The sequence below is a fragment of the Tyto alba genome, unplaced genomic scaffold, assembly GCF_018691265.1.
Source record: "Tyto alba isolate M040663 unplaced genomic scaffold, T.alba_DEE_v4.0 Super-Scaffold_44, whole genome shotgun sequence".
Lineage (NCBI taxonomy): Eukaryota > Metazoa > Chordata > Aves > Strigiformes > Tytonidae > Tyto > Tyto alba.
This window is the reverse complement of record NW_024881320.1, coordinates 15442541-15457008: the sequence shown is the minus strand read 5'-3', so window position 1 is coordinate 15457008 and position 14468 is coordinate 15442541. Positions and strand designations below refer to the sequence as shown.

The 14468-nt window shown below is 43.9% G+C and overlaps 2 protein-coding genes across 8 annotated transcripts in view; one reads left to right on the top strand and one right to left on the bottom strand.

Annotated features, from left to right (window-relative positions):
• Positions 1 to 12639, bottom strand: part of HORMAD2 (HORMA domain containing 2) — a 26961-nt gene extending 14322 nt beyond the window's left edge. For 3 of the 6 annotated variants that reach the window (XM_032995166.2, XM_042805489.1, XM_032995164.1), the window contains exons 1-9: positions 12558 to 12639; positions 10286 to 10376; positions 9278 to 9422; positions 7848 to 7911; positions 6788 to 6824; positions 5495 to 5515; positions 4744 to 4770; positions 3374 to 3441; positions 306 to 457 (exon numbers count right to left, since the gene is read on the bottom strand). In XM_032995166.2, the coding sequence (XP_032851057.1) occupies positions 306 to 457; positions 3374 to 3441; positions 4744 to 4770; positions 5495 to 5515; positions 6788 to 6824; positions 7848 to 7911; positions 9278 to 9422; positions 10286 to 10336 (565 nt within the window). In that variant the 5' untranslated portion in view covers positions 10337 to 10376; positions 12558 to 12639. Of the gene's footprint in view, positions 1 to 305; positions 458 to 3373; positions 3442 to 4743; positions 4771 to 5494; positions 5516 to 6787; positions 6825 to 7847; positions 7912 to 9277; positions 9423 to 10221; positions 10377 to 12187; positions 12205 to 12557 lie in introns of those variants that run through there. The other 3 variants (XM_042805487.1, XM_032995167.1, XM_032995168.1) reach the window with 3 other exon arrangements.
• The window catches only part of LOC104355961 (acyl-CoA dehydrogenase family member 11), a 20338-nt gene continuing 18503 nt past the window's right edge, over positions 12634 to 14468 (top strand). For both annotated transcript variants that reach the window (XM_042805486.1, XM_032995163.2), the window contains exons 1-2: positions 12634 to 12769; positions 13587 to 13993. In XM_042805486.1, coding sequence (XP_042661420.1) covers positions 13694 to 13993 — 300 coding nt within the window. In that variant the 5' untranslated portion in view covers positions 12634 to 12769; positions 13587 to 13693. The remainder of the gene's footprint in view (positions 12770 to 13586; positions 13994 to 14468) is intronic.

Below are 14468 nucleotides of genomic sequence, written 5' to 3'. Positions count from 1 at the left end.
CCTGACATTGCCTGTTCCTTAAAAAAACAAAACCAAAAACCAACAGTGAAGGAGAAGGATGTCTCCTTTTCACACTGTATGGCTGTACTTCTTACGTGGATGTTCAAACCCTTCTCAAAAAGCATCTGCCATCCCTGTGTGTCAGAAGGCTCTACTATGCTTCACACCAATTCTCACTGCTATCGGCTAACAGCTTCTACCAATTCACCTTTCTACGCTTTATTTACTTTACAGGGGCTCATGATTATTATAGAAACTGATGGAAAGGGAATTTTTCCCCACAGCACACACTGTTCCCCACCTACCGTCATTGTAGTAGAGGAGTTTCATGGTCAGGGTAATGTCACTGGGAAGTGGCCCAAGGTTTTGCATTAACAGGTAGAGTTTACGGATCAGGAGCCTGCTGGCCTGTTTTACATCCTCGCTGCACACCCCATTCACAAAGTTCATTTGGTTGCTACAATCAGAAGAAGAATAACAGATTTGTTTTCCTCTGTCATGAATATTCACGATCTAATTACAAATACAGAGCACCCACTGACTCCTCTGAAACCACCAGTGACAAAGCTACAATGCCTTTATGTAATTTCCAGATAAACAGGGAAGTGAAACAGACTCCAGGGATGGGGTGGCATCAGCAAAACAACAGCTCTAAACTAAGAGGCATGCATTTACATCTGAACAGACTTTGTAGCTGGGGCACTGGACCCCATTATTCAAATGTCATGACTCACTTGTTTGAACATGATTAAATTGGATCAAAGAACCATAAAACAAGTGCCTTTCACCTAAGCAATTTCAGGAATGAGAAGAATGAGGTGAGAATCCCATATAAAGCCGATTCATCACAGGGGCTATTTTCAAGTCCATTTTGCAGTTTGAAGAGAAGTGAATTGCATGTTCTCACTTCAATTCCATGTAAGAAAAAGTAGCTCAGAAGCACATTTTTCAGAAGTGACTAAGGGGCATTCCTCTCACCTCCTTCACCCATCCAAATGTCAGCTGGCTAGTCTAAGCAAGCAGTCTAGACCGAGATAAACGTCTAACAGGAGTGGGATGAATCGCCCTCCGGAGGAGTTTGTTTCTCTTGACTACAGAGGTAGATGAGATGAGCAACTTAGATCAGCCAGCTAACTTTAGACAGTAGAAGATGGACTAGATGAATCACTATGTGACTAAGGAATCTAAACTTCCTTAACTTTCAATGAGAAGGGGCCAGGACAAAAAAAAAAAAAAGTAGGTCCTTCATTATGTCTGTGGAAGACCACTGGCAGGTGGATGACACTATATACAAGCTGGATGGTCCCTAACACAGTCATCCCAATTGCTTCAAAAGCAGTACGTGACCTAGGAGCAGAGAGAGCCCCAGGGCTGAATTTGACTAACTAAACTGAAGGAACAGAGTCATTAAAACTGATTTCCCCTTCCAGTTGAAGCTTCTTGGCTTGTCATGAAAACAGAGCAGCTGTTGAACAGCTTGACTTCCCAGGGTACGCTGAGTATGGTTTGGTAGACTCCAAACTGCCAACAGGAAGACTCTGTGATGAGCACACTGTGCTATTAGATTAAATCCTGTATGTTCAAAAATGTACATCAAGTGAGAGGGCAAATGCTGGCATTGCCTAAGGTAGAGTAAAAAGAAGGCAGGCCTTCTCTGACATGTCACCTTTACAACTCTTGGGATTAGCAGAATAGAAATGGTAAGGGGAAAGAGTATAAGCAAAAAGAGACGAGTCTTCCATAGGTATTAACAGGTCAAGTATTGGTTCAATATGGGAATAACATTGTGGATTTGACGCAGGCATGTGTCAAAAGGTAGAAGCTGAGGAACGGAACCTCTCTGAAGGACTGGGATCCATGGGAAGGAATTCCTCCAAAATCCATCCAAAATAAGGCAGAAACCATTTAGGAGAAAGTTTCCCCTTACCCCACAGATAAAATGATGCAGCCCCACAAAACATCTCTCCCGGAATGATTAGCTCAGAGTTTGCACATGACAATAAACACTGCAGGTGTATAAAAGCAGTGTTATCAGCTGAAGGAGCTGATAGAAAAGATGACACAATACTCCGATCAATGCCAGAACATCAGTTTGCTAATGACTGCAGGTACACGCATGATCCTGCAATAGCAGTGTCAGTCACTGAGGAAACAGAACAGAGCCCAGGAATTCGATGCCACGGGCTTTGAAGCCTTGGAACAGTAATGAGATTTCGATGGAGCAATAGAAACACAACAGCAAGATTACGAGCCTCTCCGCGGCCAGCGTGATGGACACCAAGGGATGCTGAGTTCCATCTGGGGACTGCCGTTATTTCTAGGAACTAATGACTGATCTGACTAAGGCTGATTTAAAAAATCAAAGTACTCATGAGCCATCTATTATCTTTCAAATCCCAAAAGTCTCCTCTTCCCCTCAGTATAGTGAGGACAACTGACAGCAGCTTCAAAGCAGAAACAGAAGGTACAGTCAACAGGACACTCTACACTCAGATGTAGTTCAGATTTTCCCAACAGAGAATCATTTTGCTGCATACTACAAATTATTTGGATGTGTTTAGAGCAGCAAATGTCACACGACAGGAGCTTTGTGGAGGAGTTTCCTAAGAAGCATATGAGGCAGCAGAGATCTCTTGCTGTACAGGCACGTTCCAAGGCCCAAAGATCCATCTTTCATCAATGGCAACTGCAGAAGCACACTAAAACTGGGTTAATTATTTTTCTTTGCTTTGGTAATAGCCAACGGCCCTTGACAGTATTTATTTTAAACTACACAGGATTATGGCCTACTAAACACAGATTTAAAATATCTAACAGATGGAGAGAGCCAAAAAGATGCAAAAAGCTGCTGCTTCCTGCCACACGTTTTGCAGCATCAACTCAGGCATCACAAGCAAAAGTTTTCTGAGGTCACCCACACAAGATTGCCCAAGCAGAATACACGTATGCAAATGCCCAAGGAAAAAAAGTCCTGGGTGCAGCAACATGGTGAAAGGGATCAAACCCGAAAAAGCTTAATTTGAAAGCACAAGGCTCTCTTGTGAAAGTGGAAGAACACTCGTTACTAGCTGAGAGAGCAGCAAGCTCAACAACGGTGTCGGTTTCTGCACTGCTGCCCTGATTAGGCACCATTTCTATAAATTGTCCTTAATTCAGTTCGGGTGCACTTTAAGTGCCTCACTGCGCTACGTGACAGCATTTCTGCTCATCAGCTCAGCAGTTCATATCCTGTACCGTGACTATCCTCAACTCTGATGATATTTACAGCTGCTTAGCGACTCAGACATGCTCTAATCATAAAGTGCACTCTCTTCTTAATGCTTCAAGAACACAGTTTTCAGTGTCATTCTGGGAAATAAAACCAAATCATTACCTGATGATGTCCATCTGGGGCACCTCCTTTTTGTACTTGAATTTGAATTGATACAGTTCAGTCACCGTCTAGAGATTTAACAAGAGAGGGGAAAAGAAGAAATGGGTCTCTTCCAGTAACAAGTTCAAGGATGCATACTGAACCTAGCAGTGTCCTTTCACAGCTTTATGCCAGAACACATTATTTTAATGGTACAATGACAGCTTTAACTCTATTATTGCTTGCACAGGCTTTGGCAAATTTTCTCAACAACCACAGCTTACCTAGCTCTGAAAGAATCACAAAAAATTACAAACTTCCTGCTTCCTCCTTCCACTTCCTCTGTTGGCCTGACTCCTCAGCCTAAATCTCTAACGAAGCACCGGGGCCAGCCAACCATCACAACGTACATATGTTCTCCCTTATTAAAAGGAAAAATGTGAGGCTGCATGGGTGATGCAGTGTCACAAGGAAGCCTGGCCCAGAGTTCTGTACAGAGACAAGAGCCTGAAGGACCCTTCCTGCTTGTAAATACAAACAGTGCTGCATGGGCAAAAGTTGCTGAATTTCACAGGCCCCAGAGTTTTCTGAAGGCAATAAAAAAACTAGATGATTTTCCATCTAAAAGGAAATTATTTGCTATGATTTTAGAGAATAAAATAATTAGGAAGAACAGACTACTTCACCACAGAGAAAGGCTCTATTGTAGTCCAATTCCATGCCTATAATTCAGTTTTTCCAGAGGCAATGAGGTCAATTAGTAGGAGCTGAGCTGAGCCCTTAACTCTGAGCCTTCCTTACAAACCCCAGCTTTGGTATGAACTAAACTCTTGCTCTCTCCCCAGCTCTGCGGGGACAGCATGGATGCAGAACCTCTCTCATCCATCACACTACCCAGTCTGTCTCTACCAGCTTGATGCAAACAAAACAGAAACACAACAGAGAACACTGAAAGGATAAGGACAGGCACTACACAACATGTATAGCCCAGGCCTGAAGTGATTCCTAACTTCTGTCCTAAATATCTCTGCATGAAGAACAGCTCTCTTTTCAACGCTGCTGTTAAAAAGATGGTTTGTAAAAGAATTATTTTGAACTCCCCATTTCTTCTCTTTGAGAAAGAAAAACAAAATTGCAAACGTGCCCATTAGTTGCCTGTTAACATCCCTGCCTGAGGCCCTAGATGGGCCCACAGCCTAGTGCCTGGTAGGAGGGTTTGATCACAATCCAGCTCACTGAGCTGTCATTCTTGAGTGAAGGCAGAAGAAGAGAAACAGGGTCACCAAGCAGCTATGTCAGGGCAGAATTTAAGCCTACAAGTCCACTCTGAATACAAATCTACTCACCCATGCCTTCAGTTGCCTCAAAGATTAATTAAGACTCTTTCTTACCTCCGGTTCCTTGGGATTGGTGTAAATCTGTTATAAGAAAGCACAGTGAGGGCATTCTCCCCTTGGATGGATTGAACCAGTGAAAAGCGACTAAACAGTGGTATTTTCATTTTACAGCAGAGATTGTTCTATCTTTAGCGTGGGATTAGAGAAAGGAATGGCTGAGAAACTGCCCTCCTCTATCAGCAGCCAACACTTACCACTTCAAAGACAGGTAGAAGACACTCATCTGTGTAATTGTGGAGGAATGAAGTTAATTCCCATTCCAACCCTCACAGGCAACTAAGGATGCCTGAGATTTAACTACTCAGATTATACACAGAATAGATGCATAGCATAGCACTTGGTGCTTTACAAAGGACCAGGGCAAACTGCTATGTAATAGCCAGTGTGTGGTTTCTTCAGGATCAGATTAATGAGAACTCTTCTGGAGGGGAAAATGGAGAAGACACAGCAGCTTCCAAGGGGGGAGGCAAGAGTTTAAAGGAAGCAATGATATGAAGCACACGAAAGCGCTTCTAGGAGTTTAAGGATGCATGTAAGGCCTCAGCCAGAAGTCTGACATACTGAGAAAAATATTCCCACACAGCCTAGGAAGTTCGTATTTAAGAAAGGTCACCACTCTATTAAAAACCACATACATTTTGACTTCCCCTTAAAAAAGGCACAAGTGGGTTGACACAACCTTGACTCTGTATCTCATTCAAGCGGGGGGGGGGGGAAGAAAACCAACTTGTATTTGTTTACTTACTGCGAGGACAGCAATGTGTAACTACAGAGGGAAAACCAAAACAAAACACAAAATCAAAATCTAACCTTAGTGGGCAAGGAAAAGACAGACTTATCAAAAGCTAACTGCCTACATACAGTGAAGGAATAAATACATTCAACAAACTAGGAGTTAAAAACTTTTATGCAGATTCTTCATAGCACAGCATCAGCAACACCTAGTGGCCAGTTTGCTTGGCTTTATTTGCAGTTTCCCAAGAAAACAACTGCATGCTCAGACTTCTCTCCTGGGCCTCCTTCTAAACAAATCTCCAAAGGCTATGCTGATTTAAAGCTCTCTTACAAGAGCACCCATCCCTACTGAAGATTAATATTTGCTCTCTGCTACGAAAACCCCCAAAAGGTATTTAATTTATGCTGTAGCAAGAAAATGTACATTGGACTACTCTTGAAAACAATCCTAGAATATGCATTAAATACCTGTTTTTTCCTTAATCCTTGGCAGATAACAAACAATTTATGTCTCTCATACATAGCAGAGGACTAAATACCTCCTAGAACTCTCAGTAAGCAACAGAGTTCACAACATTTTGAATTATCTTATGCACACTGACAGTTGTACTGATGTATAAGAGTCCATCTGATCATCAGTGCTGAAACTAACACCACTTCATCTGATCTAGATGAGAGCTGGTTTGATGAACAGTGCTGACAGCGATGACAACAGTTAGTGCTTTTTCCTGTGCAGAGCAGTTTTTATGTGAGAATCAGCAAGGAATATGATTACTTACTAGCTGATTTTGTCCTGGAACCAGTTATATGCCTTACTTGATTAATTACTTTCCAAAAAAACATAATGAATTCTGAACCCAAGAGGAAAAGCCAAGAGGGTTAGAGACGATGAGAAAGGAAAAGACTAGGGGAAAGGAGATGAAGGAAAACAGACGCATAGAACCTCTCAAGAAAACAGGCATGGAGAGCAAAATCTCAGTTCTGAGTGGCAGTGTCTCTAACCAGACCTTAGAGAACATAAATGTAGAACACGGATCTAAGGGAAATCCATTTCAGGCTGCAAATTAGTTCACACACCATGTACAGGGAAGCCTAGAGAGCAACAGCAGTCAATAAAGGAATAAAATCCCGAATCTCTCATGTATATACTTGGGGCAGGGTCTTCCCCCTGTCCCACAGCTGTAAATGTGCATTGTGTGCACGCAAGATCACTACAAAAATATAAAGCAGGAATGGAAGGATAGTTTTGTCCATACTTCATGAAGAGATAGGAAACTCCATTAAAAAATGTGAAAAAACTTACATACTGCCTCTCCAAAGCATCAAAACAACCTTGAATCCTGCCAGGGAAAAACATGTTAATACAAACCAGCAATATTTATCTCCAGATCTGTAAACACACACTCATTAGATAGTTTCAAGTGCATTTTTTTCTGGAATTAAGACAACACAGCTAGCAACGTTTTGAGCTTGTAAAGTCCTTTTCAGGTCAACCATCATAAAGGCACTGTCCTCCCTTCTGCATTTGTGCACTGTTTATACTTCTAGGGCCATATCCTGTCAGCCTGGAGCCCACTTAAACCCTGACAAAGACAAGGATTCGAGGCTTAGGGCTGGCTCCAAGTGGTTTTCTGCTCAGTGCTCTACTTTGGCTCCCCAGCTTGCTCTCCAGTGGCTCTTTTCCCACTGGCAGTGTACAGAGCTTGGCTGAAACTTCAATCTGAACACAGCCTGACACGTCTGGTCTTGTAAATTTTTGGTATTTGATGCACAGTTTACAGTTATGTATTTTCTCAAAGCATTAAATATTATTTCAGGTAGGAATGGTCAGATATTTACTCCGAGTCAAAGGCTGTGCAGTTAGGTATCTCCTTAGCAAATCAAAGTCAGAATCCCTGCTTGTTGGGAACATGCCAACCCTGAAATACATCCTAAAGAAAACTGTAGGGTACTTAGACACACAATATCCAGGGAGATAAAATACTGTACATACTAAAAAACAAGCTTCAAAAATCCCCATAAAAGCTAAACTAGGAAAGACTAAACAGCAACAGAATCAATCTCATGATTTTCCTTACCCTCTCTCCACATCTATGCTGCCTGTGTGTGCTCTGGGGCCTGACCATGACCTCATTACAGTCAACACTTCAACAGACCTTGAACTCACATGATCTTGGTCAGCTAATTCTGTCTTGCCTACGCACAGGGCCAAGCACACACATTGCAGCAGTGGGAGTTGCACTGGCATAGCTGATAGCGCTACTGGGCACAATATTTTCAAATTCAGGAAGAAGAAGAATGTGAGGGGTAGATGTCTTGCTATTCAGCACAATCTTGTCTTAGTTTCGCTGTTACTCACTTACCACTTGACTATCTGCAATGATCCCAGACAGCTTTTATCTTCTCGGAGAATTTTCAGACAGAGGTCTGCAAAACCAGATTTAGCACATAGTTACATCCTTATCACAGCTGTTGGGCAAACACTGGAACTAAGCCAGTCACCCTCCCATTTTTGGATAAAATGCGTTATCTGGAGGTCCTTCCTGAGCGGAAATGTTGGTTTTCCACCAACATTTCCCAGGTGGGCTGACACAACCTTATTGCTGCATTTTCAAATGTCAAGACTTTCCTCAGATGCTCTGGGGTCTCCCAGAAAAAGTGCTAGAATTGTGGCTTAATTTCAAAACACCACCAGCTTCTGTCCTCTCCTCCCTCCTCTTCTTCACTCCCATCCACACCATCATTCCCTAACAACACCTTCACTTCTGCCTTCAGACTTCACCAACATCCATACAAAACAAATGACTGTGCACAGAATAAACTGCTTCTTTTAAGATTTTCCATACAGATCCTTCTACCTCTGGTTTTAGGCAAGAGAAAACCTGTCCTGCAAATCAAGAGGTGAATTAATAACACCTCAGGATGAAGGAGCCCTCAAAGGTGTAAGCTGGCCAGATGTTAACATTCCTGATCAAAAAGGCACTTGGAAGACCTGACGCTTGAAAAGAAAGACTAGTGGCTTTTCATGGTTAGGTGATCAAGAGCCAATTTTGGATTTTCTCTGCCCTCAACCAAGTGTCCACAAAGTACTGTGACCATGTTTCAGGACAGCTAACTGCCTAAGTGAAAACGTGGAAACAGACTGGAAGGCATATATGTTTCACACCCCATCAACATATCATGGATGGACATAAAGATATCGATGAATCAAAGCATTGCTAATTCTTGTGATCCCACGACAAGACTCTGGTTCTTAAAATTCTTTTTTTTTTTTTTTTCTTAAAGTTCTGTTTCCCAAGCGCATGTGGTTATGTGACATTTTTTCACAGAAAAAAAAAACCAAAACAACAAAAACACAACAATAAAACAAACAAATCTACTTTCAGTCTCACAAGGAAAGCTGAATATGTGAACCTCAAGGACTCAAAAATACAAAGGAAAATAAAAGACACCAATCAGAGATAATTTTTTAAAACTTATTGATGTTTATGTCAATATCCTGACTCTGAGATCTGATTCACTGGGCTGGAAATGCTTTTTATGATCATAAACCAAAAGAAACACTAACAGAAAAGCCATGAGTTGCCAATAGCTCTAGATTGTCTTCTACGCTCTCTAGCTATCTAATGCAGAAGCACTGTCTGGATCCAGAGTTGAGAAGGCCTGTTAGCTAACTTCCTAATAAACTGATCTCATATGTGTATATGAGAAGCTGGAAGCTAGCATGTAAAGCAGATTATAGCTAAAATATAGCAAGTAGCAATAAGAATTCAGCACAAATTGAAAGTGTTACCATCTAAATAGCGAGTTCCGTAAGAGCTCTCTGGGAACAGCCCTCGCATGTATGTTATACAGGACACAGAGATGGCCAGAAGTCTTTCCACCAGCACCACAGACTGCTGCTCAGTAGCAATTTTGTTGGGGAACAACACTGACGTCTGAAAAAGAAGGGCAAAGCCAAAAATAGTACCATTTTAGTATAACACAGGGATTATATTTAGAAACAACTCTCAGCAGGTGGAAAAAGAGAGTAATTTAGAAATGTAATTTCGACGTTTCTCTGGTCTTCCTACTACACAGGGAAGGCTCATGTCTAACATGGGTGGGATTAAATGTTTTCAGGATAGTTATCAATAGATCTGACCATTTACTCAGAGGCAGACTGCATTGGTCAGTCATTCCCTCCCCTTTTATCACAGCTGAACATTCCCACTCCCTCCACTGCACCAATGCTGGCACTTAACAGACATCCACCCATTAAAAAAAAAAAAAAAAAAAAAAGTATATTTTTCTGCCAGTTTAGCTCTACAGAGTTAATCGTGGAGTCAAACAAGTGCCAGTGCTTGTGTGCCATTCACTGCTGTACCCAAGTTCACTGCCTGCCACAGCTTTTTTTGAGATCTGACAGCAGACTGAGCCTGTCAACACTTCACACAGACCTAATTTTTCAGAGTGATTTTAACACAGAGTTGTAAACAGTACACGTCTATGACTGGTGCTAATGTAAATACTAACCACTGTGTGATTTTAACATGACAATCTCAGCAGAAAGTGTACTAAATTTATTTCCTCTATTAGTTTGTTGCTTTTCTTCCTGCTGAAAAAGTTCCGCGCACACCTAATGAGCCTACATTTATTTAGTCAAATACATGTCAAAGCCCCATGCTTCATCTTCCTGGACTCACTAACTTGGAAATAATACAACTAAGAACAGTGCAGACAACAGAGCGTTCCCACCTCACCAGGCACAGACGTGCCAGGTCCAAAACCTGTCAGTACCATCACATTTCAAGGTTTTTACCGTAGAGGACTTTTTCTTTTGCCTAGTCTGTAAAAGCTGATGAGTAGCCATCCTGTATTTGAAAGACCTGCCTTCCACTTGTAATTAAAACCTGAAAAAAACCCAGAAGATATGAGACACATGGAAAGTACACAATCATTGCTATTTCTCATTTTCCTTAAACTAAGAATGAGATTTTTCAGCTTATTCAGGTCTGAAAGCTAATTGCCAGCCAGGACAGCTAAAGCACAGCAAATGAAGGATACTCCATGGCACTGTCTGAGAGACTGCAGAGCGAGAAAACTCCCTGTTCACTGGTAAACGATCAATAGTATTTGAAATTCAGGGCCACAACTGTACCTGGTGTCAGCTGATGCCATTTCAAAATGCATTTCTCATATTCCAAACCACAAATGTTAATTCCTACAACCATTAAAAAGTGTGAAGGGGGAATGTGAAAGAACTGGAAGTCTGCCAATAGCAGCCAGTATTTTAGCAAGGGTAAGCAGGAAACGCACTAACATCGATCTTGGTGGGAATAAAGGAATGATTCTTCTGAGACACCTTGAAAGTTTAAAAAAAAAAAAATAGAGAAAAAAAAATCAGAGAAGTCCACATTGCTTCAGTGAAAGCAAGCCCTGTTACACAAGCCTGGACTAAAGAGGAAAATACTCTTTTTACAAGAATGTAAAGCTAATTGATAAAGGCAATAATGTGGACATTACATGTTTCACACTTTGGTGAGGTGCTTGATGTAGCACCATCTGAAATCTTGATTAAAAAGTTCCATTAGCTGGAATTAACACGGCACGCATTAACTGGTTTGAAAAATGGCTCACTGGGAGATCTCAACATGTAGTTGCTAACGGGGAGACACCGATGAAAGGAAACACCACAAACAGGTCCCCAGAGGAACGCTGCCTTGTCTGCAGCTAGTCAGTATTTCTATTAACAATTAAAATAATAGCATAAACACAGTGGGTTGGTTTTAATCGTGACTTAAGGCAGTGAGCAATGGACTTTTATCAAAACAGTTGATCTAATCTTGTTCTGCAGTTTGTACCTTTTCAGCTTTTTTCCATGAAAGCCTCATTTCCATTTGTTGGCAGTCATTAAGACATGTTGATTGGAACATGTTGACAGCTTTTATGCTAAATTTAGCACTTCATTTAGTAATGAGGACAGATTACAGCTATAAAAGTATATTTAAACAAATATACACCTGCAAAATTTTTAATATGTTAAATATTTTAGGAAAGTATTTTTTTTACTCATGATTGGCTAAGCACCGTGAACAGGACTGGAATGCAATTAAAGCAGACAAAGGCATTATTCCAACATGAAGTTATTAGCTAAATAAAGTTGATTTAAGCAAGCCAGAGAGATAAGAAAACATGTCTTCTACAACATACCACACTTATAATTGATTTACTGTGAAAAGGAAACATCATCTAGACTGAGCTTATCGACTCTGACCTGGGTGTTTCGGTACAGGGCTTCACCACCACCCTGGCCCTCCACAGCCCCACCGCTCACCCGCTCGGAAGGCGCTTTATCACCACTTATCAGGAAATCGGGGCGAACTGGGAGAAACCAAACCTCCTCCCCAGCACCCCAGGAACCCCCGTCCCCGCCCTGGGGACCTCACCCCCTCACCCCCGGGCACCGACTGCCCCTTACGCCTCATTTCAGGCGATGCCAGGCTACAGCAGGCCCTAAAAAAGCAGCCGCGATTCCAAATGCAGTTTTTAAACTTTTTTTTTTTTTTTTTTTTATAACGGCTGTTTTGGTTTGGTTTGGGGTTTTTTTTTTTGAGTTGAAGCTCAGACCCGGGGCCGGGTGCTGCCCCTCACCCGCCGCCCCCTCTGAGGCGCGGCCTCCATCTCCTCCTGCTGCTCGGGCCGGGCCGGGCCACACGCGTACCTGCCCCGGCTCCCCCGCCTCGCCCCGCCGGCTCCCCCGCCTCGCCCCGCCGGCTCCCCCGCCTCGCCCCGCCGCCGCACCGCGGGCCCCCCGGGGCCTGCACCGCGATGCCGGTGGGCGGAGGGCGGTGGCGGCGCGGCCCGGCCCGGCCCGGCCCGGCCCGGCGGCCTCGCTGCGAGGCGGAGTCCCGCCCCTCAGCCATGGCGGGCCCCGCTGAGGGGAAGCGGGATGGCGGCGGCACCCTCCGTGCCCTTCCCCGGGCCGAGCGGCTCCGTGCCGCGCCCGGCAGCTCGGGCAGAAGGAGGCGCCCCTGGGGAAGGGGCTGGCGGCGCGGCCATGGCGGGGGAGGGGGGGGGGGGGGGAACCACACCGGAGGTTCCGCAGGCCGGTGCCCGCGGGACTGCGGCGCCCCCGGCGCAGAAGCGAAGCCCAGTCGGAGCTGCGGGATGGCGTTTTCCGGGTGGTCGGAGCGTTCGGTGTATGCCGAGCCCCGGGGAAGCGGGGACGGTGGGTGCTGGAACGTGGCGTGGCTGTGACGGCGTCAGGAAAGTGTCAGGAAAGGACTGAGATGCCACCGAGCGAGTACGTGAATATTCAAGTACCAAACCAGCGTGGCCTTGTGAGACTGGCCTGAGGTGAAAGCTGACTGGTTTTGTTTCACTCTTCCACTCTCCAGCCGGTCTAAGTTCAGGCAGGGGCTGGGACGTGTCCCTGCGTTTCACCCCACGCTTCAGGCCCCAACAGTCGTGCTCGTAACAGCAGTTTGGTATTATGCCCATTTAAAACTGTTGTAAAGTAAAATACTGTTTTTATTAGCAGCATATCGCCCAAAATCGGGTGCAAGTTTATAAATTACTCAAAGCCAGAAGACACGTTGTTAGAATATTCTGGTACTTCCCTAGGGATAGGGACACTTTTAATACCATCCTGACTCAAATTAAAGACACCAGGGATTTAATAAGAGGCAGATTATTTTGGAGCTAGCGTCACAACTCGGGCAAGGAAGATGGATTCTCTATTTCACCAGTTTCGTATTTACAGAATAACCCACCTAAACCATTTTTTACCATTTCAGGGCATTTTGGTATCCTTCAGATTAGGAAATAATTTTTTTCCTTCTCATCTCTAACCCGTTATCATCCTGAGCTATTCTGGGGGATGCTGGTAGGGATACCCCCTGGTTTCCCCCACTCTGGAAATGTCAGTTGGTTATGATGGTTTGCCCAGCTGGTAGGGGAGAACACAGTGTTTTTCTGAGTGCTTGTGTTTTTCCAGGCCATTTTCTGATCTCTTTCCAAAGACCTTTTCCCTAGTTCTGTTGACAACAGCTGCTGGAAAGCTCCTCCCTGAGGGAGGGGAAAAGACATAACTGATTTTTTTTTTTTTTTTTTTTTTTAAGAATAACTTCACAACATTAAAACAAAACAGGTCTGGTGCTGCTGTCAACCGAGGAAAAGTCTCGTGGCAAGAGCTGTTGGTGGGACACACTTGGGGCTTTGTGGGATCATGTTTACCTGTCGCCTGCCTTGGTGGAGATCCAGTGGTACCTGCAAGCTGTGGCCCTCGAGTCGCTTTCTGCTTCACGTCTGGGAGAGGAGCAAACCGCCGAGTCCTAAAGGAATCAGTGTGACCGCGGGGCAGGGGCAACAGGTCGGCGTGCAGGAGAAACAAGTACTAGAGGATCTCGAAACGCCTCTTGCAAGGAGAGAAATGGAGACCCTCTTCCAAGAGCAGCCTGAGACTGGGAACCAGTATTTGGAAGATGCTTTGCTTCAGAGTTACTTGAAAACACACCTTCCTCCCAAGGTCTGGCATGCATGTTTGTGTTTCTGTGTATACACACTACAGTTCTGGCTGGGTCACTGTTTAAGACTGTGAATTGAGCATTTTTCTGAGCCCTTTTGTGCCTTTGAACGTTTAACTGAGGGGAATTTATCAGCATTCTTTAAAGCTTGGTATCTTTGAATCAGTGCAGAGGTAAAAAATACTGCCAGGACATAAACAGAAATAGTGGCTTCGTGATCTGTGACTGGCCTGGGTGTTGCAACAAGAGTGTTGTTTTGGGATTGTCAGTGCAGGCATTTGTTGTCTGGTCATCCAAAGAAAGAAATTTCAGAGAAAGGGAGAAAACTAAGGTGCTTCCAAACTCTGCTGTGCTCTTCCCTCTCCCCGGGGAAGAGGGGCATTTAAGGAAATTCCTTTCTGAAGGAACGGGGCTGTTCTTAGCTGAGCGCTCAAAAGGATGCAGAGGCCCATTGGGGTTTGTCTGTCCCCAGCACGG